Raw genomic sequence first — 27,952 nt, forward strand, 5'->3', positions numbered from 1 at the left:
TTGGTGGACTATTGGTGGGCTATTGGTGGGCTATAGATAGACTATTGGTGTGTTATTGGTGGGCTATTGGTGGACTATTGGTGGACTATAGGTGGACTGTTGGTGGGCTATAGATAGACTATTGGTGGGCTATTGGTGGGCTATTGGTGGACTATTGGTGGACTATTGGTGGACTATTGGTGGACTGTTGGTGGGCTATAGATAGACTATTGGTGGGATATTGGTGGACTATTGGTGGGCTATAGGTGGACTATTGGTGGACTATTGGTGGACTGTTGGTGGGCTATAGATAGACTATTGGTGGGCTATTGGTGGACTATAGATAGACTATTGGTGGGATATTGGTGGGCTATTGGTGGACTATTGGTGGGCTATTGGTGGACTATAGATAGACTATAGGTGGACTATTGGTGGGCTATTGGTGGGTTATTGGTGGGCTATTGGTGGGCTATTGGTGGGCTATTGGTGGGCTATTGATGGGCTATTGTTTGACTATATGAGCCAAAGCTAGAGGATGTTATACAATCAAATATAACATAAGTGACGAACTACAGGAACATGTGCCGGTCACTATAAAGACAACATAGAAACACACACAATAACATTTTGTTTTTATTATTCATTTAATATTTTGGTTGGAATTGAACACTTGCTAATACATACCATTGCACATTTCATATTTATAAATGTACATCACGGCAGATCAAATACACGCTTTTAATGACAGTCTGGTCTTGTGATTTGTGCATATTTGAGGTACACTAATGTTTTGGTCAAGTTTACATAACTTAAATTGTAAAGCTGAAGATATCAAATGATACCTCCGTTGTAAAATACACCGTTATGGACTGTAGTCGCCATAGAAATAGAATCAAATAGAACATGTTTCATACATGCCACATTCATACACATACTAATGCATTGACAGATGAGCAATAATACTAAATTATATTATTCTCTGTGAAGCACTTCATTCAACTAGACTCATAAAATTTGAAAAATAAAGAATACATTTCCAAAACCACTAAAGGCTATATTATGAAAATTGTCCTGTACAAAGAGTTTGTCTCTTCACCAGGGTTAGGGTCGATTCCATTTAAATTCCAGTCAATTCAGAAAGTAAATCAAATTACAATTTAAAAATGGTACTCATTGTAAAGCATTTTGAAGAGTATTGGAATATAAATGTCTGCGTACAATCTCTGAATGGACTGGAATTGAATCGACCCGGCTCTCTACTGCCCCAACGAGTGTCTCGAAACCAGTTCCATGCCATGATTCTGATTTTGGAGATGCACAAGTCCGTAACTTCTCAGTCACTGCATATGGAAAGGTGAATCCACTGCAGTCACTGCATATGGAAAGTTGAATCCACTGCAGTCACTGCATATGGAAAGTTGAATCCACTGCAGTCACTGCATATGGAAAGGTGAATCCACTGCAGTCACTGCATATGGAAAGGTGAATCACTGCAGTCACTGCATATGGAAAGCTGAATCCACTGCAGTCACTGCATATGGAAAGGTGAATCCACTGCAGTCACTGCATATGGAAAGGTGAATCCACTGCAGTCACTGCATATGAAAAGTTTAATCCACTGCAGTCACTGCATATGGAAAGGTGTGTCCACTGCAGTCACTGCATATGGAAAGGTGTGTCCACTGCAGTCACTGCATATGAAAAGGTGAATCCACTGCAGTCACTGCATATGGAAAGGTGTGTCCACTGCAGTCACTGCATATGAAAAGGTGAATCCACTGCAGTCACTGCATATGGAAAGGTGTGTCCACTGCAGTCACTGCATATGAAAAGGTGAATCCACTGCAGTCACTGCATATGGAAAGGTGTGTCCACTGCAGTCACTGCATATGGAAAGGTGAATCCACTGCAGTCACTGCATATGAAAAGTTTAATCCACTGCAGTCACTGCATATGGAAAGGTGTGTCCACTGCAGTCACTGCATATGGAAAGTTGAATCCACTGCAGTCACTGCATATGAACATATTGACATTTGACACATATTTAGAGGTGCATTTTTACTCAATAAGAAGGTACGTAATACGTGGTTGTTGATAATGTACATATGACGTATAAATACGAACAGTCAAAAAGTATCAAACTATCTACCGTTTTATGTATTGTTTTTGAAAACCCATCTCTGTGTTATAACTGTAAGGGCTCCCACACAGAGCTAACGGAGGAGTGCCTGGTTTTGTACAGCTTCACGCCTGCACCTCTACCACTCGGACGCACCTTCCCTATTGAAACGTGTGTCGAGTCGGCTTCGTCCTTTGACTCTGCATTGCTCAGTGTGAAAGGTTCCTAACGTCTCTGGGTACATACATTGTGTCGTGGGACTATTTGGTCTACTTGTCGGCCACCACCTCAGATATATCCTCGGGCCGGACCGACTTGACTGTTGACTCCATGTTGGTGATCCTCTGTTTGATCTTGCCCTGGCTGGATGTGAACTCAGCCATGATCTTGGCCAACTTGGACGTCATGATTTCCATATTACTCTCCAGCCTGAGGATCTTCTCCTCCATGTCCTTGGGGTCGGCACCTGCGTTAGCGATTTCCTCATCGATCATGTTGTCCTTCATCAACGTAGCCTTTCCCTTCTCTTCCAGGATCTTCTTGGCTTCGGGATACTCGGTGAGAGCCTCCATAAGGTCGTCTTTCGACAGGGCAAAGAGGTCAGAGTAACCCACGCTCCTGATGTTGGCCGTTCTCCTGTTGCCAGCCTTGGAACCCTTGATGCCTAGGATACTGATATCTCCGAAGTACGCTCCGTCGCTGAGCACACACCACTGTGTGACCCCGTCTTCCGCAACCACAGCTAGCTTCCCCTCCTTGATGATGTACATCTCTCTGCCGATGTCTCCCTTCTTACAGATGTAATCTCCTGGGGAGAACACCTGAGGCTGCAGCTTCATCACCAACTCAATAAGCAGCCCAGCCTCGCATTCCTGGAAGATTTTCACTTTCTTCAGGGTATCCAGATGGACGTCGATGGCGATCTCGGCCTTCAGCTTGTCCGGCAAGTTCTTCAGCACCTCCTTCTCATCGCAGGTCTTCTTCTCCGTCCAGAGGTAGTCGAACCACTTAATGACCCTGGCCTCCAGATCCTTGGAGACCTTACGGAACTGCATGTATTGCTTGATGGAGTCGATCTTAGCCTGGAAGTCCGCACGGTTTTTGTTCATGTTGGAGATCATGGCGCCAACATTACCGACAATGGTGGCGAAAATCAGCACGCCGATGAGGAAGTCGCCGACCACGAAGAGGTACTCAAAGTCCCTGACGGGGGGCGGGGTTTCTCCGATGGTGGTCAGGGTCAGAGTCGACCAATAGAGACAGTAGATGTACTTCCTGGAAAGGCGTCCGTGCTCAGGGTGACTGATGTTGGGGTACACCCAGGTGTCGGACCCGAACCCGATGGTCTTGGAGATGGCGAAGAAGATGCAGGCGTTCCAGTGGATGATGATCAGGATGTAAAGTACCAGGTTACTGATTCTGAAAACGTTGGGGAAGCTGGTTCTGGTTTCAGTGCGGTCGAAGTACTCAAAGAGGCGGTTCATCTTTGCGAGCCGGTTCAGTCGGAGCTCGGGATTGTTGATGCCCACTTTCAGAAAAAGCAGGTCTGTAGGAATCATTGAAATGACGTCCCATTTGAACTGTTCCGTTTGTCTGTATTTGTCCAGAAGCTTTTGTTTGTCTTTCACAAGCAGCCCTTGTTCCAAATAACCTGTTAAGATAATGAAGAGAAAATGTAATTAGCGATAATCAAAAAGAAATCAAATAATCGCAAAACAAAAGTTAATTCATTTTGACTGCATGGAAGTGTCTACTGCCTCTCTTGCTTTACAAATCACAAATGATCAAAGAAACCCCTACTTGCGTTGGTTCAAATCCACACCGGTCGTCACATCCTCGCCCGCCTTCACATCCCAGCCCAGCCCGTCTTCACATCCCAGCCCCACTCGCCTTCACATCCCAGCCCCACCTGCCTTCACATCCCACCCCCACCCATCTTCACATCCTCGCCCGCCTTCACATCCCAGCCCAGCCCATCTTCACATCCCAGCCCCACCTGCCTTCACATTCCAGCCCCACCCGTCTTCACATCCCAGCCCCACCCGCCTTCACATCCCAGCCCAGCCCATCTTCACATCCCAGCCCCACCCGCCTTCACATCCCAGCCCCACCCGCCTTCACATCCCAGCCCCACCCGCCTTCACATCCCAGCCCCACTCGCCTTCACATCCCAGCCCCACCTGCCTTCACATCCCACCACCACCCATCTTCACATCCTCACCCGCCTTCACATCCCAGCCCAGCCCGTCTTCACATCCCAGCCCCACCTGCCTTCACATCCCAGCCCCACCTGCCTTCACATCCCACCCCCACCCGTCTTCACATCCTCGCCCGCCTTCACATCCCAGCCCCACCTGCCTTCACATCCCAGCCCCACCCGTCTTCACATCCCAGCCCCACTCGCCTTCACATCCCAGCCCCACCTGCCTTCACATCCCAGCCCCACTCGTCTTCACATCCTCGCCCGCCTTCACATCCCAGCCCCACCCATCTTCACATCCCAGCCCCACCCGTCTTCACATCCCAGCCCCACCCATCTTCACATCCCAGCCCCACCCGTCTTCACATCCCAGCCCCACTCGCCTTCACATCCCAGCCCCACCTGCCTTCACATCCCAGCCCCACTCGTCTTCACATCCTCACCCGCCTCCACATCCCAGCCCCACCTGCCTTCACATCCTCACCCGCCTCCACATCCCAGCCCGACTCGTCTACACATCCCAGCCCGTCTTCACATCCCAGCCCGTCTTCACATCCCAGCCCGTCTTCACATCCCAGCCCCACTCGTCTTCACATCCCAGCCCCACTCGTCTTCACATCCCAGCCCCACTCGTCTTCACATCCCAGCCCCACTCGTCTTCACATCCCAGCCCGTCTTCACATCCCAGCCCGTCTTCACATCCCAGCCCGTCTTCACATCCCAGCCCGTCTTCACATCCCAGCCCGTCTTCACATCCCAGCCCGTCTTCACATCCCAGCCCGTCTTCACATCCCAGCCCCACTCGTCTTCACATCCCAGCCCCACTCGTCTTCACATCCCAGCCCCACTCGTCTTCACATCCCAGCCCCACTCGTCTTCACATCCCAGCCCCACTCGTCTTCACATCCCAGCCCCACTCGTCTTCACATCCCAGCCCCACCCGTCTTCACATCCCAGCCCCACCCGTCTTCACATCCCAGCCCCACCCGTCTTCACATCCCAGCCCCACTCGTCTTCACATCCCAGCCCCACTCGTCTTCACATCCCAGCCCCACTCGTCTTCACATCCCAGCCCCACTCGTCTTCACATCCCAGCCCCACCCGTCTTCACATCCCAGCCCCACTCGCCTTCACATCCCAGCCCCACCCGCCTTCACATCCCAGCCCCACCCGCCTTCACATCCCAGCCCGTCTTCACATCCCAGCCCGTCTTCACATCCCAGCCCCACTCGTCTTCACATCCCAGCCCCACCCGTCTTCACATCCCAGCCCGTCTTCACATCCCAGCCCCACTCGTCTTCACATCCCAGCCCCACCCGTCTTCACATCCCAGCCCGTCTTCACATCCCAGCCCCACTCGTCTTCACATCCCAGTCCCGCCCGTCTTCACATCCCAGCCCGTCTTCACATCCCAGCCCCACTCGTCTTCACATCCCAGCCCAGCCCGTCTTCACATCCCAGCCCCACTCGTCTTCACATCCCAGCCCCACTCGTCTTCACATCCCAGCCCCACTCGTCTTCACATCCCAGCCCCACTCGTCTTCACATCCCAGCCCCACTCGTCTTCACATCCTCGCCCCACCCGTCTTCACATCCCAGTCCCACCCGTCTTCACATCCCAGCCCAGTCCGTCTTCACATCCCAGCCCCACTCGTCTTCACATCCCAGCCCCACTCGTCTTCACATCCCAGCCCCACTCGTCTTCACATCCCAGCCCCACTCGTCTTCACATCCCAGCCCCACTCGTCTTCACATCCCAGCCCCACCCGTCTTCACATCCCAGCCCGTCTTCACATCCCAGCCCCACCCGTCTTCACATCCCAGCCCGTCTTCACACTACGTTCCCTCTATCCGTCTCCCTGCTCATCCCAGTCCCGCCCGTCTTCACATCCCAGCCCGTCTTCACACTACGTTCCCTCTATCCGTCTCCCTGCTCATCCCAGCCCCAGCCCCTCTTCACACTACGTTCCCTCTATCCGTCTCCCTGCTCATCCCAGCCCGTCTTCACACTACGTTCCCTCTATCCGTCTCCCTGCTCATCCCAGCCCGTCTTCACACTACGTTCCCTCTATCCGTCTCCCTGCTCATCCCAGCCCGTCTTCACACTACGTTCCCTCTATCCGTCTCCCTGCTCATCCCAGCCCGTCTTCACACTACGTTCCCTCTATCCGTCTCCCTGCTCATCCCAGCCCGTCTTCACACTACGTTCCCTCTATCCGTCTCCCTGCTCATCCCAGCCCGTCTTCACACTACGTTCCCTCTATCCGTCTCCCTGCTCATCCCAGCCCGTCTTCACACTACGTTCCCTCTATCCGTCTCCCTGCTCATCCCAGTCCCACTCGTCTTCACATCCCAGCCCGTCTTCACACTACGTTCCCTCTATCCGTCTCCCTGCTCATCCCAGCCCGTCTTCACACTACGTTCCCTCTATCCGTCTCCCTGCTCATCCCAGCCCGTCTTCACACTACGTTCCCTCTATCCGTCTCCCTGCTCATCCCAGCCCGTCTTCACACTACGTTCCCTCTATCCGTCTCCCTGCTCATCCCAGCCCGTCTTCACACTACGTTCCCTCTATCCGTCTCCCTGCTCATCCCAGCCCGTCTTCACACTACGTTCCCTCTATCCGTCTCCCTGCTCATCCCAGCCCGTCTTCACACTACGTTCCCTCTATCCGTCTCCCTGCTCATCCCAGCCCGTCTTCACACTACGTTCCCTCTATCCGTCTCCCTGCTCATCCCAGCCCGTCTTCACACTACGTTCCCTCTATCCGTCTCCCTGCTCATCCCAGCCCGTCTTCACACTACGTTCCCTCTATCCGTCTCCCTGCTCATCCCAGCCCGTCTTCACACTACGTTCCCTCTATCCGTCTCCCTGCTCATCCCAGCCCGTCTTCACACTACGTTCCCTCTATCCGTCTCCCTGCTCATCCCGGTCAAACTGGAAAAATACCTGGTGTGTGTTTTTAGAAGAAGCACCTCACCCGTTCTAGACCTGACGAATGTGTCTACGTAGTAGACTACGTCTGAGGAGTAGTCCAGGACAATCCACAGCAATGTGTAAGTGTTCTGGAGTTCGTTAAAACATGCCCTGTGGGACGACAGAACAAACGGTCAACAACAATATACGACAAACGTTCAACAATATACGACAAACGTTCAACAAACGTTCAACAAACGTTCAACAATATACGACAAACGTTCAACAAACGTTCAACAATATACGACAAACGTTCAACAAACGTTCAACAAACGTTCAACAATATACGACAAACGTTCAACAAACGTTCAACAAACGTTCAACAATATACGACAAACGTTCGAAAAACGTTAGACAAACGTTCGACAAACGTTCGACAATATACGACAAACGTTCGACAAACGTTCAACATTATACGACAAACGTTCAACAAACGTTCAACAACAAAAAATCAAACGAACTGTACTGTATGAGAACAAACCTGGTCACTAGCATCATCAGGTTGTAGAAACACGGCGCTGCAATGATGGTGAGCCACGTGTAGTATTTGTCTGTTGACGGGTCCATGATCCAAATCTCTTTCCTGAAACATGACCGCACGGTTTTCAATCAAATCAAATCAAATGTATTTATAAAGCCCTTCTTACATCAGCTGATATCTCAAAGTGCTGTACAGAAACCCAGCCTAAACCCCCAAACAGCAAGCAATGCAGGTGTAGAAGCACGGTGGCTAGGAAAAAACTCCCTAGAAAGGCCAAAACCTAGGAAGAAACCTAAAGAGGAACCAGGCTATGAGGGGTGGCCTCAATCACAAAGGGGTTAGTATTTCATTATAATCAAGTGACAAGATTGACCACCATCTTGCATATACAATAAATTATAACGGAACAACATTTGTTAATGTCTGTTCTGACATGGTACAATCAATGGCCACCATGTTGAATGTTCCCGGTGATGAAACTCGGGAAATGGTAAAACAAAGGCTACCCTTCTCTCCTGTGTGTGTTCTCACCGACGCCCACATAGTGTTACTATCCAATCAGAGCGGAGCTATTTTTTATGTTCGTGTAGCACGTTGTCAGGCGTGCCTTATCCTTCACATCTTGGGGCAGACGACCCATCAGACTACAGTCATACTTACGGTGGCTCCTCCTTCTTCTTCTCCTCCTTCTTAGGCTCTTCCTTCTTAGGCTCCTCCTTCTTAGGCTCCTCCTTCTTAGGCTCCTCCTTCTTAGGCTCTTCCTTCTTAGGCTCCTCCTCTTTCTCCTTCTCCTCCTCTTTCTTCTCATCTTCTTGCTCTTCCTGTTTTTTCTCCTCTTTCTTTATTTCGTCCTTGTCGTCTTTTTTGCTATGGATAATGGATGTTTATTTTTCATGTTGTTAATAAGGACTAAGGTGATCTATAGGTGACTTTCTAGGGTCTTTTTGGCAGACTATTGACAGACTATTGACGGACTATTGGTGGACTATTGACAGACTATTGACGGACTATTGGTGGACTATTGACAGACTATTGACGGACTATTGGTGGACTATTGACAGACTATTGACGGACTATTGGCGGACTATTGGCGGACTATTGGCGGACTATTGACGAACTATTGACGAACTATTGGTGGACTATTATACTACAATATGAGCCAAAGCTCGAGGAAAGGTTGCTACAGCAGGGTTACCCAAATCTCATTTTATTTGCTCCCCCCCCCCCAGGGGATTTCAGATCATTTTTATTTAAATTAATCATTTTGTTGTTGGACATGAAAGAATGTAAAATCACTAGGAAATCAGCTCAAAGTTATTTTAATTTAGAAAATCTGTTCCCATGTAGTCCCACGCATAAATGAAGCCATATGTGATCGTATCCCAATGTAATCAAGGTAGGAGATAATTCTGTTATCGTCAAATACTATATCTGATTGGGATTCTTGTGGTCAATTTGCAGTGTACTATATATTTATTTATAACTATGTTCTGGTTCCCCCGACCATCCTACTCAAGGAAAATCGGCATATGCCTGAATGTAATTGTGGACCCCTGTTCTACAGAAACAGTGACAGGTCTATCATATCCAGGCTGAAACAGTCCCAGAGTGTTTCAGAGGGCATTACCGTATGTGCCCTGTAGGTGGCAGCACCACTACTGTTTATGTTCACCATACAGTTCACTCCTCATGAGAATAACTTTATATTGACTTAAATAGAAAATGGTATAGTTCAACCATTCACTGAATGTTGAATAAGGAGTAGAAGAGGTTATACTTAATTTTAGATGTATCTTTTTGACATACAATATAACCAGTAGCCTAACCAGTATAATCAAGATCAGGATTGTCTATACAACTATTATGTCTATAGAACTATTACAGTACAAACAATGATAAAGTGTCTTCTCATTCTATAGTTGCAACTAAAATACAACTGGAGCAAAATACATACCAAGGCTGCTATTGACATAGCATATCTTTATTATCCATAGTCATACAAGCTTATCTATGTCTATAGAACTATTACAGAACCAGAGAGCAATAGGTACACCTATAGTATCTTTGCAACACTCAGGATTTACACCGATCACACCGAACTACAGGGCAAATGTCTACCACGGACGAACACAATCGACAGAGGATCTTACCGTCTACGGTCATACACGCTTCTATGGATCTACAACTATATACATACCAGGATTTACAGTGTACCAATAGGTTAAGACCTTCCAGTGTCCTCTATAAACTAGTATCGAGGGCTACGTTCTACTTCCTCTCTAAAGAGCTACATTCTACTTCCTCTCTAAAGAGCTACATTCTACTTCCTCTCTAAAGAGCTACATTCTACTTCCTCTCTAAAGAGCTACATTCTACCTCCTCTCTAAAGAGCTACATTCTACTTCCTCTCTAAAGAGCTACATTCTACTTCCTCTCTAAAGAGCTACATTCTACTTCCTCTCTAAAGAGCTACATTCTACTTCCTCTCTAAAGAGCTACATTCTACTTCCTCTCTAAAGAGTTACATTCTACTTCCTCTCTAAAGAGCTACATTCTACTTCCTCTCTAAAGAGCTACATTCTACTTCCTCTCTAAAGAGCTACATTCTACTTCCTCTCTAAAGAGCTACATTCTACTTCCTCTCTAAAGAGCTACGCTCCACTTACTCATCTGTGTTGTTGCAGTTGTTCATATTGTACATAGCCAGCGGCCATTGACTGACTTGGCTTGAGAGGGAAAAACAGGGACAGATTGGCAGTGTTAGTTAAATAATTACTCAAATTGAGCATAATGTCATCAAAATTGATAATTTTTATTCAAATTGAGCTTAATTTAATTCCAGTTTTCTCTGCTGATGTATGCGAATGCTGCTGAGTAATCTTAAGTTAAGATATTAAATCACAGGTCTATTCAAGGATATTCCAAGTTAGAGATTTTAGGTTTGTTTTCATTTAACCTTTTATACAGGTTAGACCCGCTGAGATCAGAAAATCTCTTTTAAAAGAAGAGAGACCTGTCCAATCTGTTTTTAGGGTTCACTCATCAAGACAGCTTTTTTTCGTTGAGTATAAAACTGCTAAATTCTGGTAACAGGTTTTCCATAAATCCCAGGTTGGGTTGGAAGATTCCCGGAATGAGGACAGAAGAAGCAGAAAATCTGTGAATCCTCCACAACAAAAAATAAAATCAGCATAATTTTGCAATCCTAGTTCACCGTCCCCATCTCCAGACTTACTTCCTCTTGCGGACTCTGTCGGGGTATCCCTGTGACCGTGCGTTGCTCTCTCTGCTGGAGACCTCTTTGAGCTCAGGGGTCCTGAAGCGTTCCAGGAAGGAGTTCGGTCTCTCCACCTCGCGGTGCATCCTGTGAGAGGCCCAGGTCCGCAGCATGAACAGGAAGTGAGAGAGCCTAGACGATCAGGTAAAACAACAACATAACACACACTGTGTCTACGCTGCCGCTGGCTACGTCCCAAATGTCTCCCTATGAAGCACTGCATGAACACGATTGACTGAATGATACGGTGAGAAGCAGAGACATTAAACCAGTAGATACGGATAGCACCCCATCCACGTATGGGGCGGCAGCGTAGCGGTTAGAGTGGAGGGGGGGCGGCAGCGTAGCGGTTAGAGTGGAGGGGCGGCAGCGTAGCGGTTAGAGTGGAGGGGGGGCGGCAGCGTAGCGGTTAGAGTGGAGGGGCGGCAGCGTAGCGGTTAGAGTGGAGGGGCGGCAGCGTAGCGGTTAGAGTGGAGGGGGGGCGGCAGCGTAGCGGTTAGAGTGGAGGGGCGGCAGCGTAGCGGTTAGAGTGGAGGGGCGGCAGCGTAGCGGTTAGAGTGGAGGGGCGGCAGCGTAGCGGTTAGAGTGGAGGGGCGGCAGCGTAGCGGTTAGAGTGGAGGGGCGGCAGCGTAGCGGTTAGAGTGGAGGGGCGGCAGCGTAGCGGTTAGAGTGGAGGGGGGGCAGCGTAGCGGTTAGAGTGGAGGGGCGGCAGCGTAGCGGTTAGAGTGGAGGGGGGGCGGCAGCGTAGCGGTTAGAGTGGAGGGGCGGCAGCGTAGCGGTTAGAGTGGAGGGGCGGCAGCGTAGCGGTTAGAGTGGAGGGGCGGCAGCGTAGCGGTTAGAGTGGAGGGGCGGCAGCGTAGCGGTTAGAGTGGAGGGGGGGCAGCGTAGCGGTTAGAGTGGAGGGGCGGCAGCGTAGCGGTTAGAGTGGAGGGGCGGCAGCGTAGCGGTTAGAGTGGAGGGGGGGCGGCAGCGTAGCGGTTAGAGTGGAGGGGCGGCAGCGTAGCGGTTAGAGTGGAGGGGCGGCAGCGTAGCGGTTAGAGTGGAGGGGCGGCAGCGTAGCGGTTAGAGTGGAGGGGCGGCAGCGTAGCGGTTAGAGTGGAGGGGCGGCAGCGTAGCGGTTAGAGTGGAGGGGGGGCAGCGTAGCGGTTAGAGTGGAGGGGGGGCAGCGTAGCGGTTAGAGTGGAGGGGCGGCAGCGTAGCGGTTAGAGTGGAGGGGCGGCAGCGTAGCGGTTAGAGTGGAGGGGGGGCGGCAGCGTAGCGGTTAGAGTGGAGGGGGGGCGGCAGCGTAGCGGTTAGAGTGGAGGGGCGGCAGCGTAGCGGTTAGAGTGGAGGGGCGGCAGCGTAGCGGTTAGAGTGGAGGGGGGGCGGCAGCGTAGCGGTTAGAGTGGAGGGGGGGCGGCAGCGTAGCGGTTAGAGTGGAGGGGGGGCAGCGTAGCGGTTAGAGTGGAGGGGCGGCAGCGTAGCGGTTAGAGTGGAGGGGGGGCGGCAGCGTAGCGGTTAGAGTGGAGGGGCGGCAGCGTAGCGGTTAGAGTGGAGGGGGGGCAGCGTAGCGGTTAGAGTGGAGGGGCGGCAGCGTAGCGGTTAGAGTGGAGGGGCGGCAGCGTAGCGGTTAGAGTGGAGGGGGGGCGGCAGCGTAGCGGTTAGAGTGGAGGAGGGGCAGCGTAGCGGTTAGAGTGGAGGGGCGGCAGCGTAGCGGTTAGAGTGGAGGGGGGGCGGCAGCGTAGCGGTTAGAGTGGAGGGGCGGCAGCGTAGCGGTTAGAGTGGAGGGGCGGCAGCGTAGCGGTTAGAGTGGAGGGGGGGCGGCAGCGTAGCGGTTAGAGTGGAGGAGGGGCAGCGTAGCGGTTAGAGTGGAGGGGCGGCAGCGTAGCGGTTAGAGTGGAGGGGGGGCGGCAGCGTAGCGGTTAGAGTGGAGGGGGGGCGGCAGCGTAGCGGTTAGAGTGGAGGGGCGGCAGCGTAGCGGTTAGAGTGGAGGGGCGGCAGCGTAGCGGTTAGAGTGGAGGGGGGGCGGCAGCGTAGCGGTTAGAGTGGAGGGGGGGCAGCGTAGCGGTTAGAGTGGAGGGGCGGCAGCGTAGCGGTTAGAGTGGAGGGGGGGCGGCAGCGTAGCGGTTTGAGTGGAGGGGGGGCGGCAGCGTAGCGGTTTGAGTGGAGGGGGGGCGGCAGCGTAGCGGTTAGAGTGGAGGGGCGGCAGCGTAGCGGTTAGAGTGGAGGGGCGGCAGCGTAGCGGTTAGAGTGGAGGGGGGGCAGCGTAGCGGTTAGAGTGGAGGGGCGGCAGCGTAGCGGTTAGAGTGGAGGGGGGGCGGCAGCGTAGCGGTTAGAGTGGAGGGGCGGCAGCGTAACGGTTAGAGTGGAGGGGGGGCGGCAGCGTAGCGGTTAGAGTGGAGGGGGGGCGGCAGCGTAGCGGTTAGAGTGGAGGGGGGGCGGCAGCGTAGCGGTTAGAGTGGAGGGGGGGCGGCAGCGTAGCGGTTAGAGTGGAGGGGGGGCGGCAGCGTAGCGGTTAGAGTGGAGGGGGGGCGGCAGCGTAGCGGTTAGAGTGGAGGGGGGGCGGCAGCGTAGCGGTTAGAGTGGAGGGGGGGCGGCAGCGTAGCGGTTAGAGTGGAGGGGCGGCAGCGTAGCGGTTAGAGTGGAGGGGGGGCGGCAGCGTAGCGGTTAGAGTGGAGGGGCGGCAGCGTAGCGGTTAGAGTGGAGGGGCGGCAGCGTAGCGGTTAGAGTGGAGGGGGGGCGGCAGCGTAGCGGTTAGAGTGGAGGGGGGGCGGCAGCGTAGCGGTTAGAGTGGAGGGGGGGCAGCGTAGCGGTTAGAGTGGAGGGGCGGCAGCGTAGCGGTTAGAGTGGAGGGGGGGCAGCGTAGCGGTTAGAGTGGAGGGGGGGCAGCGTAGCGTTTAGAGTGGAGGGGCGGCAGCGTAGCGGTTAGAGTGGAGGGGCGGCAGCGTAGCGGTTAGAGTGGAGGGGGGGCAGCGTAGCGGTTAGAGTGGAGGGGCGGCAGCGTAGCGGTTAGAGTGGAGGGGGGGCAGCGTAGCGGTTAGAGTGGAGGGGGGGCGGCAGCGTAGCGGTTAGAGTGGAGGGGCGGCAGCGTAGCGGTTAGAGTGGAGGGGCGGCAGCGTAGCGGTTAGAGTGGAGGGGCGGCAGCGTAGCGGTTAGAGTGGAGGGGGGGCGGCAGCGTAGCGGTTAGAGTGGAGGGGCGGCAGCGTAGCGGTTAGAGTGGAGGGGGGGCAGCGTAGCGGTTAGAGTGGAGGGGCGGCGGCAGCGTAGCGGTTAGAGTGGAGGGGCGGCGGCAGCGTAGCGGTTAGAGTGGAGGGGCGGCAGCGTAGCGGTTAGAGTGGAGGGGGGGCAGCGTAGCGGTTAGAGTGGAGGGGCGGCAGCGTAGCGGTTAGAGTGGAGGGGGGGCAGCGTAGCGGTTAGAGTGGAGGGGGGGCAGCGTAGCGGTTAGAGTGGAGGGGCGGCAGCGTAGCGGTTAGAGTGGAGGGGGGGCGGCAGCGTAGCGGTTAGAGTGGAGGGGGGGCGGCAGCGTAGCGGTTAGAGTGGAGGGGCGGCAGCGTAGCGGTTAGAGTGGAGGGGCGGCAGCGTAGCGGTTAGAGTGGAGGGGGGGCGGCAGCGTAGCGGTTAGAGTGGAGGGGGGGGCGGCAGCGTAGCGGTTAGAGTGGAGGGGCGGCAGCGTAGCCTAGCGGTTAGAGTGGAGGGGGGGCGGCAGCGTAGCGGTTAGAGTGGAGGGGGGGCAGCGTAGCGGTTAGAGTGGAGGGGCGGCAGCGTAGCGGTTAGAGTGGAGGGGCGGCAGCGTAGCGGTTAGAGTGGAGGGGCGGCAGCGTAGCGGTTAGAGTGGAGGGGCGGCAGCGTAGCGGTTAGAGTGGAGGGGCGGCAGCGTAGCGGTTAGAGTGGAGGGGCGGCAGCGTAGCGGTTAGAGTGGAGGGGGGGCGGCAGCGTAGCGGTTAGAGTGGAGGGGGGGCGGCAGCGTAGCGGTTAGAGTGGAGGGGGGGCGGCAGCGTAGCCTAGCGGTTAGAGTGGAGGGGGGGCGGCAGCGTAGCCTAGCGGTTAGAGTGGAGGGGCGGCAGCGTAGCCTAGCGGTTAGAGCGGAGGGGCGGCAGCGTAGCCTAGCGGTTAGAGCGGAGGGGCGGCAGCGTAGCCTAGCGGTTAGAGCGGAGGGGCGGCAGCGTAGCCTAGCGGTTAGAGCGGAGGGGCGGCAGCGTAGCCTAGCGGTTAGAGCAGAGGGGCGGCAGCGTAGCCTAGCGGTTAGAGCGGAGGGGCGGCAGCGTAGCCTAGCGGTTAGAGTGGAGGGGCGGCAGCGTAGCCTAGCGGTTAGAGTGGAGGGGCGGCAGATGAGCCTAGCGGGTAGAGCGTTGGACTAGTAACCGAAAGGTTGGTGGATCAAATCCCTGAGCTGACAAGTTAAAAATGTGTCGTTCTGCCCCTGAGCAAGGCAAATTTTACTAGGCAAGTTAAATAAAGGTCCCTAGGTCGTCATTGAAAATAAGAATTTTTTCTTAACTGACTTGCCTAGTTAAATAAAGGTAAAATGTTAACATTTTAAAGAATCCTCTGGAAAACTCCTGGTGGCTCATGAAGCCAGAAGTATTTCAATAGGAAAGGTGCTATATTGCTGAATGGGACTGAATTGCATAAGAAAATCACAAAGGATCATGGTGAAACTAGCAAAGGATCATGGTCGGTGTAGTCGTTTTCATCCTGCCTGAGTCTAACAGGCCTGTGATTGGTCTGTGTCAGAAGATGGTCCTGTGTGACGACAAATGTAGTAGTCAGAATGGCTCACCATTTCATTAAATATCTCCATTGGTCAAGAATTCACCGTGGGGATCGAACTCGATCATAATAAACCACATTTAGAGCCTAAAACAGATCGTAATTTACATATGCTTTCTAGGGCAGACCAGGGCTTTTGGCACCGCTAGGTTGCTATGCAATAGCAGACCAGGGCTTTTGGCACCGCTAGGTTGCTATGCAATAGCAGACCAGGGCTTTTGGCACCGCTAGGTTGCTATGCAATAACAGACCAGGGCTTTTGGCACCGCTAGGTTGCTATGCAATAGCAGACCAGGGCTTTTGGCACCGCTAGGTTGCTATGCAATAGCAGAACAGGGCTTTTGGCACCGCTAGGTTGCTATGCAATAGCAGAACAGGGCTTTTGGCACCGCTAGGTTGCTATGCAATAGCAGACCAGGGCTTTTGGCACCGCTAGGTTGCTATGCAATAGCAGACCAGGGCTTTTGGCACCGCTAGGTTGCTATGCAATAGCAGACCAGGGCTTTTCGCACCGCTAGGTTGCTATGCAATAGCAGACCAGGGCTTTTGGCACCGCTAGGTTGCTATGCAATAGCAGAACAGGGCTTTTGGCACCGCTAGGTTGCTATGCAATAGCAGACCAGGGCTTTTCGCACCGCTAGGTTGCTATGCAATAGCAGAACAGGGCTTTTGGCACCGCTAGGTTGCTATGCAATAGCACAACAGGGCTTTTGGCACCGCTAGGTTGCTATGCAATAGCAGAACAGGGCTTTTGGCACCGCTAGGTTGCTATGCAATAGCAGACCAGCAGGGCTCATGACCACACTAGTGAGAGGGTGCGACACTGCGAGGTGGGGGTACCTGGCCAGGGCTCCTGACCCTGTGAAGGAATCTCTGTGAGACTCTGGCTGTCTGCTGGTTAACACGGACACTGAACCCTGAATCTCTGACGAGGTGTCATCACACTCTGAGTTGGACCTTAAAGAAATAGGAGATGGAGAGTGGTCGTTAGAGAGAGAACATGACAGCAGTGACATACAGTATGGGTACTGTTGACCAGAGGACACAACAGTAGTACGCTATATAGGGAATGGGGTGCCATTTGGGATTGCTACTGTAGGGAAGAGTGGGGTAAGTTGAACCAAAAGGGGTAAGTTGAACCACCCCTGTTTCTAAGACACAAAATGAATCATTTGACCAAATATGTAGGACGAGGTCATCACGAGGGGGGGGACTGCTTTTCACCAAGTCAAAATGTATTTATTGTGTTAGAGATTTCATTATGCTTTTCTCTAAACCAAAGTAGATACTTTTTTTAAATTTGTTCTATACATCAGTTGGGGTCTCTATCCGCTTTAATATGAGGTCTTATACCTAGCATGAAAGGGCATTATTGTCGCTCTGTGTGACCTAATATAGATGTTTGTTTTGAGGAAAGTTGAGCCAATTGAAGTGTTTTCTTCCCGGGCGTAATTCAAGGCGTTATCGCTGGGATATGAGGTCATAACAGGGCCTGTGTTAAAAGTGTTTCAAAACAGTGTTTGGGAAATAAAGATAGACATGATTTTAAAATGTAGTGGTAATATTTCCTTCAGTACAGAAATGTGTAGGATTTACCCCAAACCCGGGTAAGTTGTGCCAAGAGACCACTTTTTTTGGGGGGGGGACAAGCTGGGGGGGGACAAAAGTGTAATGTTGACATGAATTCTGATTATTATTTCTAGGGATACACATTATCCTGAAATTTATGTAGATATCTTTGTTAGAAAGATTTCTGTATTTCCCTTTATGGAGTGATGCTGGAGGCCAAAAACATTGCTCAATTTACCCCAGTCTCCCCTACACGTACAGTACACTGTCCACGTGTCTCAATCCACAAGGTAGACAGCAGGCAGCTGTTTTTGGATTGAGACGCGGCCTAAATGCACCACGGAGCTCAACCTAAACGTTTTTGATTCAGTACGTCCAAAATGGCACCCTATTCCCCAGAATCCTTTGGGCCTTGATCAGAAGTAGAGAACTATAATAGGGACTAGCGTGCCATTTAGTAAGGCTCATTGGCTCTCAAGCGTTCTGTAGCGACCTCTGACCTGGGGGTTCCGTTCTCAATGGAGTCCAGATTGTCATTTGGCGTGCAGAGAGATGGCCGTTGCCGCGTCGTTGCCGGGTAGGACTGGTCTGTGCAGATCTTCGCCATGTTGACTCCTAAGGTTCTGCTGGCCAGGGGCCTCCAGCCATCCAACGAAGACACTGTAGAGGTCAAGGGGTCATAGACCACAATCAATCAATGACATGTATTTTATGAAGCCCTTTTAACATCAGCAGTTGTGTCACAAAGTGTTTTACAGATACCCAGCCTAAAACCACACAGTGCTTTACAGATACCCAGCCTAAAACCACACAGTGCTTTACAGATACCCAGCCTAAAACCACACAGTGCTTTACAGATACCCAGCCTAAAACCACACAGTGCTTTACAGATACCCAGCCTAAAACCACACAGTGTTTTACAGATACCCAGCCTAAAACCACACAGTGCTTTACAGATACCCAGCCTAAAACCACACAGTGCTTTACAGATACCCAGCCTAAAACCACACAGTGCTTTACAGATACCCAGCCTAAAACCACAAAGAGCTTTACAGATACCCAGTCTAAAACCACACAGTGCTTTACAGATACCCAGTCTAAAACCACACAGTGCTTTACAGATACCCAGTCTAAAACCACACAGTGTTTTACAGATACCCAGCCTAAAACCACAAAGAGCTTTACAGATACCCAGCCTAAAACCACACAGTGCTTTACAGATACCCAGCCTAAAACCACAAAGAGCTTTACAGATACCCAGTCTAAAACCACACAGTGCTTTACAGATACCCAGCCTAAAACCACACAGTGCTTTACAGATACCCAGCCTAAAACCACACAGTGCTTTACAGATACCCAGCCTAAAACCACACAGTGCTTTACAGATACCCAGCCTAAAACCACAAAGTGCTTTACAGATACCCAGCCTAAAACCACACAGTGCTTTACAGATACCCAGCCTAAAACCACACAGTGCTTTACAGATACCCAGCCTAAAACCACAAAGAGCTTTACAGATACCCAGCCTAAAACCACACCGTGTTTTACAGATACCCAGCCTAAAACCACACCGTGTTTTACAGATACCCAGCCTAAAACCACAAAGTGTTTTACAGATACCCAGCCTAAAACCACAAAGTGCTTTACAGATACCCAGCCTAAAACCACAAAGAGCTTTACAGATACCCAGCCTAAAACCACAAAGAGCAAGCAGAAGCACGGTGGCTAGGGAAAAACTCCCTAGAAGGCAGGAACCTAGGAAGAAACCTAGAGAGGAACCAAACTCTGAGAGGTGGTCAGTCCTTTTCCGGCTGTGCCGGGTGGAGATTTCAAGAGGCCAGCCAATCAATGATCAGTTCACAGGTAAAAAACCTGCTCGGACATGACAAAACGTGTACCCTGCATCTATTTTTTTTTTTAAATAACTGGGTGTGTGGACAGCTAGAAAATAGGCCTTTGTCTTATATCTGTGTATGGTTCCAATTCATTCTCATCAGTCTTTCAATGGTCTTTCCTTTACATTTTTTACATTACATGAGTCATTTAGCAGCTCTTATCCAGAGCAATTTACACTGGGTGCATACAGCTGAGTCGTGAAATGAAACATTTAGAAAAGTTAGACTACAGTATGTCTGACTATAACTGCTAGTCGTAATGAAACGCAGGTCTGTACGGTTGTGACGGTGTGTAATCACCGCCTGGTACATCCAATCACATGACATTAGGATTCTCTCCATCGTTCAATCAGACGCTAGGCTGTAGATGTGATAAACACCTGTGAGATTGGAGATGACAGATTAGAGGAGGCTCAGTATCTGTCCCATGTGGCGCACTCTTACCTTCATAGTGCATTACTTATGACCAGAGTCCAGCATAGGACTCTACCCATAGGGAAACCCATAGGACTCTACCTATAGGGAAAACCATAGGACTCTACCCATAGGGAAACTCATAGGGAAACCCATAGGACTCTACCCATAGGACTCTACCCATAGGACTCTACCCATAGGACTCTACCCATAGGGAAACTCATAGGGAAACTCATAGGACTCTACCCATAGGACTCTACCCATAGGACTCTACCCATAGGACTCTACCCATAGGACTCTACCCACAGGGAAACTCATAGGACTCTACCCATAGGACTCTACCCATTGGACTCTACCCACAGGGAAACGCATAGGACTCTACCCATAGGACTCTACCCATAGGACTCTACCCACAGGGAAACGCATAGGACTCTACCCATAGGACTCCACCCATAGGACTCCACCCATAGGAATCTACCCACAGGGAAACTCATAGGACTCTACCCATAGGACTCTACCCATAGGACTCTACCCATAGGACTCTACCCATAGGGAAACTCATAGGGAAACCCATAGGACTCTACCCATAGGACTCTACCCATAGGACTCTACCCATAGGGAAACCAATAGGTTTCTACCCACAGGGCTTCTACCCACAGGGCTTCTACCCACAGGGTTTCTACCCACAGGGCTTCTACCCACAGGGTTTCTACCCACAGGGTTTCTACCCACAGGGCTTCTACCCATAGGGCTCTACCCACAGGGTTTCTACCCACAGGGTTTCTACCCACAGGGTTTCTACCCACAGGGCTCTACCCACAGGGTTTCTACCCACAGGGTTTCTACCCACAGGGTTTCTACCCACAGGGTTTCTACCCATAGGGCTTCTACCCACAGGGCTTCTACCCACAGGGCTCTACCCACAGGGTTTCTACCCACAGGGTTTCTACCCATAGGGCTCTACCCACAGGGTTTCTACCCATAGGGCTCTACCCACAGGGTTTCTACCCATAGGGCTCTACCCACAGGGTTTCTACCCATAGGGCTCTACCCACAGGGTTTCTACCCATAGGGCTCTACCCACAGGGTTTCTACCCATAGGGCTCTACCCACAGGGTTTCTACCCATAGGGCTCTACCCACAGGGTTTCTACCCATAGGGCTCTACCCACAGGGTTTCTACCCATAGGGCTCTACCCACAGGGTTTCTACCCATAGGGCTCTACCCACAGGGTTTCTACCCATAGGGCTCTACCCACAGGGTTTCTACCCATAGGGCTCTACCCACAGGGTTTCTACCCATAGGGCTCTACCCACAGGGTTTCTACCCATAGGGCTCTACCCACAGGGTTTCTACCCATAGGGCTCTACCCACAGGGTTTCTACCCACAGGGTTTCTACCCACAGGGTTTCTACCCACAGGGTTTCTACCCATAGGGCTCTACCCACAGGGTTTCTACCCATAGGGCTCTACCCACAGGGTTTCTACCCATAGGGCTCTACCCACAGGGTTTCTACCCATAGGGCTCTACCCACAGGGTTTCTACCCATAGGGCTCTACCCACAGGGTTTCTACCCATAGGGCTCTACCCACAGGGTTTCTACCCATAGGGCTCTACCCACAGGGTTTCTACCCATAGGGCTCTACCCACAGGGTTTCTACCCATAGGGCTCTACCCACAGGGTTTCTACCCATAGGGCTCTACCCACAGGGCTCTACCCACAGGGCCCTGTTGTTGTCATGACGAGGGTTATTCTCGCTGTTGTTGTCATGACGAGGGTTATACTGGCTGTTGTTGTCATAACGAGGGTTATTCTGGCTGACTGAAAAACAATTTTCAAAGTTGACAATCAAGGCAGGCGAGCGATCTGAGAGTGGAGCGGGACTTCAGGAGGCTCCTAAAAATACATCCTGATTAAGTCTTAAACACTAAACAGGATCAGTGTCCTGGCCCTCTGAAAGATCACCTGCCACAGCTTTAAAAGAACCATGCCCTATAGGTAGGCCCTGTAGCTGGGCCCTGTAGCTACCTGTGGCTGGGCCCTGTAGCTACCTGTGGCTAGACCCTGTAGCTGGGCCCTGTGGCTAGGCCCTGTGGCTGGGCCCTGTAGCTGGGACCTGTAGCTACCTGTGGCTACGCCCTGTAGCTGGGCCCTGTAGCTACCTGTGGCTAGACCCTGTAGCTGGGCTCTGTAGCTGGGCCCTGTAGCTGGGCCCTGTGGCTACCTGTGGCTAGGCCCTGTAGCTGGGCCCTGTAGCTGGGCCCTGTAGCTACCTGTGGCTAGGCCCTGTAGCTGGGCCCTGTAGCTACCTGTGGCTAGACCCTGTAGCTGGGCCCTGTAGCTGGGCCCTGTATCTACCTGTGGCTAGGCCCTGTAGCTGGGCCCTGTAGCTACCTGTGGCTAGACCCTGTAGCTGGGCTCTGTAGCTGGGCCCTGTAGCTGGGCCCTGTGGCTACCTGTGGCTAGGCCCTGTAGCTGGGCCCTGTAGCTACCTGTGGCTAGACCCTGTAGCTGGGCCCTGTAGCTGGGCCCTGTGGCTACCTGTGGCTAGACCCTGTAGCTGGGCCCTGTAGCTACCTGTGGCTAGGCCCTGTAGCTGGGCCCTGTAGCTACCTGTGGCTAGACCCTGTATCTGGGCCCTGTAGCTGGGCCCTGTGGCTAGGCCCTGTAGCTGGGCCCTGTAGCTGGGCCCTGTAGCTGGGCCCTGTAGCTACCTGTGGCTAGGCCCTGTAGCTGGGCCCTGTAGCTACCTGTGGCTAGACCCTGTAGCTGGGCTCTGTAGCTGGGCCCTGTAGCTGGGCCCTGTGGCTACCTGTGGCTAGGCCCTGTAGCTGGGCCCTGTAGCTACCTGTGGCTAGGCCCTGTAGCTGGGCCCTGTAGCTACCTGTGGCTAGACCCTGTAGCTGGGCCCTGTAGCTGGGCCCTGTAGCTACCTGTGGCTAGGCCCTGTAGCTGGGCCCTGTAGCTACCTGTGGCTAGACCCTGTAGCTGGGCTCTGTAGCTGGGCCCTGTAGCTGGGCCCTGTGGCTACCTGTGGCTAGGCCCTGTAGCTGGGCCCTGTAGCTACCTGTGGCTAGACCCTGTAGCTGGGCCCTGTAGCTGGGCCCTGTGGCTACCTGTGGCTAGGCCCTGTAGCTGGGCCCTGTGGCTACCTGTGGCTAGGCCCTGTAGCTGGGCCCTGTAGCTGGGCCCTATAGGTAGGCCTTGTAGCTGGGCCCTGTAGCTACCTGTGGTTAGGCCCTGTAGCTGGGCCCTGTAGCTGGGCCCTGTAGCTACCTGTGGCTAGGCCCTGTAGCTGGGCTCTGTAGCTGGGCCCTGTAGCTACCTGTGGCTAGGCCCTGTAGCTGGGCCCTGTAGCTGGGCCCTGTGGCTGGGCCCTGTAGCTGGGCCCTGTGGCTACCTGTGGCTAGGCCCTGTAGCTGGGCCCTGTAGCTGGGCCCTGTGGCTACCTGTGGTTAGGCCCTGTAGCTAGGCCTTGTAGCTAGGCCCTGTGGCTAGGCTTTGTAGCTAGGCCCTGTAGCTAGGCCCTGTGGCTAGGCCCTGTGGCTAGGCCCTGTGTTTTATCAGGTCTACAGGTCCATAAAAATAGAACCATTCTAGGTCTGTGGTCACGTATAGACTATGTGAAGGACCTCATTTTAAGGATCTCTAGTATGGGTGAGTAAGGTATGTAAAGATTTTTTTTTGTTAAATGGCGATTTCGAGGAACAGTTCATTAGACATTGTCTTCTGGGAAGAGATTAGCGTACTTAGCCTGTCCTTGCAAAGGACACTTAGTAATGTATCCAAAAAGCACTGGCTGAGACGGAGCTTTTCTGTCTAGATACAGGACATTCTGACTGCTGCTCCTGGTGGTGTTACATATTGAGAATACACCGGTGGTGTTACATATTGAGAATACACCGGTGGTGTTACATATTGAGAATACACCGGTGGTGTTACATATTGAGAATACACCGGTGGTGTTACATATTGAGAATACACCGGTGGTGTTACATATTGAGAATACACCGGTGGTGTTACATATTGAGAATACACCGGTGGTGTTACATATTGAGAATACACCGGTGGTGTTACATATTGAGAATACACCGGTGGTGTTACATATTGAGAATACACCGGTGGTGTTACATATTGAGAATACACCGGTGGTGTTACATATTGAGAATACACCGGTGGTGTTACATATTGAGAATACACCGGTGGTGTTACATATTGAGAATACACCGGTGGTGTTACATATTGAGAATACACCGGTGGTGTTACATATTGAGAATACACCACACTGGTGGTTTCATGATACCGTCATTGAACTGCATAATAACTACATAATTCTGCTCTTATTAAAAGCGTTAAGGTAGCTGAATGGAGAACCTTGGATCAAAGGTAGCTGAATGGAGAACCTTGGATCAAAGGTAGCTGAATGGAGAACCATGGATCAAAGGTAGCTGAATGGAGAACCTTGGATCAAATGTAGCTGAATGGAGAACCTTGGATCAAAGGTAGCTGAATGGAGAACCATGGATCAAATGTAGCTGAATGGAGAACCTTGGATCAAATGGTGCTGAATGGAGAACCGTGGATCAAAGGTAGCTGAATGGAGAACCATGGATCAAATGGTGTTGAATGGAGAACCATAGATCAAATGTAGCTGAATGGAGAACCATGGATCAAATGGTGCTGAATGGAGAACCATGGATCAAATGGTGCTGAATGGAGAACCGTGGATCAAATGTAGCTGAATGGAGAACCATGGATCAAATGTAGCTGAATGGAGAACCTTGGATCAAATGTAGCTGAATGGAGAACCTTAAATTAAAATAAAGTGACAGGCCGTATAAAGTAAAACAACATTAAAAGAAAAGAGAACAATCAGAATACTGATTTACATTAATCAAATTGTGAATATCCAAGTCCCTGAATAGAAAGTGATCAACTGTTCATTAATACGGGATAAAGGTTTAATGTTGAAATTATAATTAATGTTTTTTTATTTTATGACCTGTGGTGTAGACAGAAAGTCAGAGACCACTGACCTGTGGTGTGGACAGAGAGTCAAAGACCACTGACCTGTGGTGTAGACAGAGAGTGAGAGACTATTGACCTGTGGTGTAGACAGAGAGTCAGACAACTGACCTGTGGTGTAGACAGAGAGTCAGAGACTACTGACCTGTGGTGTAGATAGAGAGTCAGAGACCACTGGCCTGTGGTGTAGACAGAGAGTGAGAGACTACTGACCTGTGGTGTAGACAGAGTCAGAGACCACTGGCCTGTGGTGTAGACAGAGAGTCAGAGACTACTGACCTGTGGTGTAGATAGAGAGTCAGAGACCACTGGCCTGTGGTGTAGACAGAGAGTGAGAGACTACTGACCTGTGGTGTAGACAGAGTCAGAGACCACTGGCCTGTGGTGTAGACAGAGAGTCAGAGACCACTGACCTGTGGTGTGGACAGAGAGTGAGAGACTACTGACCTGTGGTGTAGACAGAGAGTCAGACAACTGACCTGTGGTGTAGACAGAGAGTCAGAGACTACTGACCTGTGGTGTAGACAGAGAGTCAGAGACCACTGGCCTGTGGTGTAGACAGAGAGTGAGAGACTACTGACCTGTGGTGTAGACAGAGTCAGAGACCACTGGCCTGTGGTGTAGACAGAGAGTCAGAGACTACTGACCTGTGGTGTAGATAGAGAGTCAGAGACCACTGGCCTGTGGTGTAGACAGAGAGTGAGAGACTACTGACCTGTGGTGTAGACAGAGAGTCAGAGACCACTGACCTGTGGTGTGGACAGAGAGTGAGAGACTACTGACCTGTGGTGTAGACAGAGAGTCAGAGACCACTGACCTGTGGTGTGGACAGAGAGTTAGAGACCACTGACCTGTGGTGTAGACAGAGAGTCAGAGACCACTGACCTGTGGTGTAGACAGAGAGTCAGACAACTGACCTGTGGTGTAGACAGAGAGTCAGACAACTGACCTGTGGTGTAGACAGAGAGTCAGAGACCATTTTCCTGTGGTGTGGACAGAGAGTCAGACAACTGACCTGTGGTGTAGACAGAGAGTCAGAGACTACTGACCCCTGGTATGGACAGAGAGTCAGAGACCATTTTCCTGTGGTGTGGACAGAGAGTCAGACAACTGACCTGTGGTGTAGACAGAGAGTCAGAGACTACTGACCCCTGGTATGGACAGAGAGTCAGAGACTACTGACCTGTGGTGTAGACAGAAAGTCAGAGGCTACTGACCTGTGGTGTGGACAGAGAGTCAGAGACTACTGACCTGTGGTGTAGACAGAGAGTCAGAGACTACTGACCCCTGGTGTGGACAGAGAGTCAGAGACTACTGACCTGTGGTGTGGACAGAGAGTCAGAGACCACTGACCTGTGGTGTAGACAGAGAGTCAGAGACCACTGACCTGTGGTGTAGACAGAGAGTCAGAGACCACTGACCTGTGGTGTAGACAGAGAGTCAGAGACTACTGACCTGTGGTGTGGACAGAGAGTCAGAGACTACTGACCTGTGGTGTGGACAGAGAGTCAGAGACCACAGACCTGTGGTGTGGACAGAGAGTCAGAGACTACTGACCTGTGGTATGGACAGAGAGTCAGAGACCACAGACCTGTGGTGTAGACAGAAAGTCAGAGGCTACTGACCTGTGGTGTGGACAGAGAGTCAGAGACTACTGACCTGTGGTGTAGACAGAGAGTCAGAGACCACTGACCTGTGGTGTGGACAGAGAGTCAGAGACCACTGACCTGTGGTGTAGACAGAGAGTCAGAGACCACTGACCTGTGGTGTAGACAGAGAGTCAGAGACTACTGACCTGTGGTGTAGACAGAGAGTCAGAGACTACTGACCTGTGGTGTAGACAGAGAGTCAGAGACTACTGACCTGTGGTGTGGACAGAGAGTCAGAGACTACTGACCTGTGGTGTAGACAGAGAGTCAGAGACCACTGACCTGTGGTGTGGATAGTAAAACATGTAAAAGAAGAGACCATTGTGTTTATTTCCCTGTGAATTTACATTTCACCGAAAGAATGTCCTCTTTTCAAGTAAATCGTCAGAAAGTTATGAACTGTTCGTTCAAAGTGTTGTAAAATTGAAAATATTCCCAATTATTGATAGCAGTCAATGGTAGCCTACGCTAATAATAGCATGGTTATGAATAGAGTCAGAGACCACAGACCTGTGGTGTGGACAGAGAGTCAGAGACCATGGTTAGGTTGGTTTTGACCTCTCGTGGCTAATATTTGATTCCATGTTTATTTATTGACTATAATTTGTACAGTGGCTAAGAGAGTTTACGTTTTTGATTGTCTTTCTCAATTCAAAACTGATTTTTTTTTTTAAAGTCATTCAACTTGTAAATGTCAACGTCACTGAAATAACTTCCTGTTTTAAAGTCAAAGTCACGAAAAAGTCACGAAAATGAATGCTATGATCAAAAATATCTAGTCCTACATGGTGATGTCTGTATATAAGCGATAGTATAGGTAGATCATAATTAATTTACTGAGATCAACATTTCTGTTGACCTCAAGTGACACGGTCTTTTGCATGTTTATCAGGGTTCGGGGGTATTTTCCATTTAAATTCAGAACGTAAACCCATTTCCAAATCCTTTATTTTCCTCATTGAAAAACATTGGAGAGAAATAGAATTTCAGTTTACTTCTAGATTTGATTGGAATTGAAATATAATTGACCTCAACCCTGATGTTTATTTATTTATCGTGATGAAGTGATCTGATCTGTGAAGACCACTGCTGTTAACACGTGTACCTACGGATTAGAGATAGATAATACCATGGCTTTAAACTCTGCTCAAGCACATCCCAGTTAGGTAAGCTCTGAATATACATATATACGCATATAGCAGTACTATCGGTCTAATTACATCTCAGCATCTTCAAATAGCCTGTAACATAATTACAGTCCCTAAAGTATCTCTATGATAGTCAATTAACGTTATCAAACACTAATAAGTATATAGTTACAGACGTTCAAACAGCATCTAGACTGTCCTGTGTCGTCGGATAAAACAGCTCACCTGAAAGTAGCCTGGTCCTCTCCTCACGCTGTGTTGCACATAATTCCTCTCAAATTGACATTGGATAATTCCATTTTTCAGAAATAATTGTAATCCTACGTCGTTTGGTCGTTAGTTGTTGTTCTTTGAGGAAAAAAAATCATAATCCCAATTGTAATCCAAATAGTAGAGAATTTATTGAGTGACTTTCAGAGAAGCCTTTCTGTGGTACATTCAGCATCACGGACAGCGCGCTAATAGGAGA

General features: G+C 51.0%; 1 protein-coding gene across 2 annotated transcripts; it reads right to left on the reverse strand.

Annotated features, from left to right (window-relative positions):
- Positions 1–604: 604 nt before the first annotated feature.
- Positions 605–27,952, reverse strand: LOC129867609 (cyclic nucleotide-gated channel cone photoreceptor subunit alpha-like). 2 transcript variants are annotated; one of them, XM_055941121.1, is made up of 8 exons: positions 27,709–27,952; positions 17,851–18,010; positions 16,622–16,738; positions 10,991–11,119; positions 8,416–8,622; positions 7,756–7,857; positions 7,279–7,385; positions 605–3,749 (listed from the first exon to the last, which is right to left on the reverse strand). In XM_055941121.1, exons 2-8 carry the CDS (start codon positions 17,955–17,957, stop codon positions 2,368–2,370), a joined length of 2,151 nt encoding a protein of 716 aa, XP_055797096.1. In that variant the 5' UTR covers positions 17,958–18,010; positions 27,709–27,952; the 3' UTR covers positions 605–2,367. The 2 variants fall into 2 exon arrangements, with proteins under 2 accessions (XP_055797096.1, XP_055797095.1); XM_055941120.1 differs by having other exon boundaries at positions 10,991–11,164.

Source organism: Salvelinus fontinalis, chromosome 12 (assembly GCF_029448725.1).
Source record: "Salvelinus fontinalis isolate EN_2023a chromosome 12, ASM2944872v1, whole genome shotgun sequence".
In the NCBI taxonomy this organism is placed as follows: Eukaryota; Metazoa; Chordata; class Actinopteri; order Salmoniformes; family Salmonidae; genus Salvelinus; species Salvelinus fontinalis.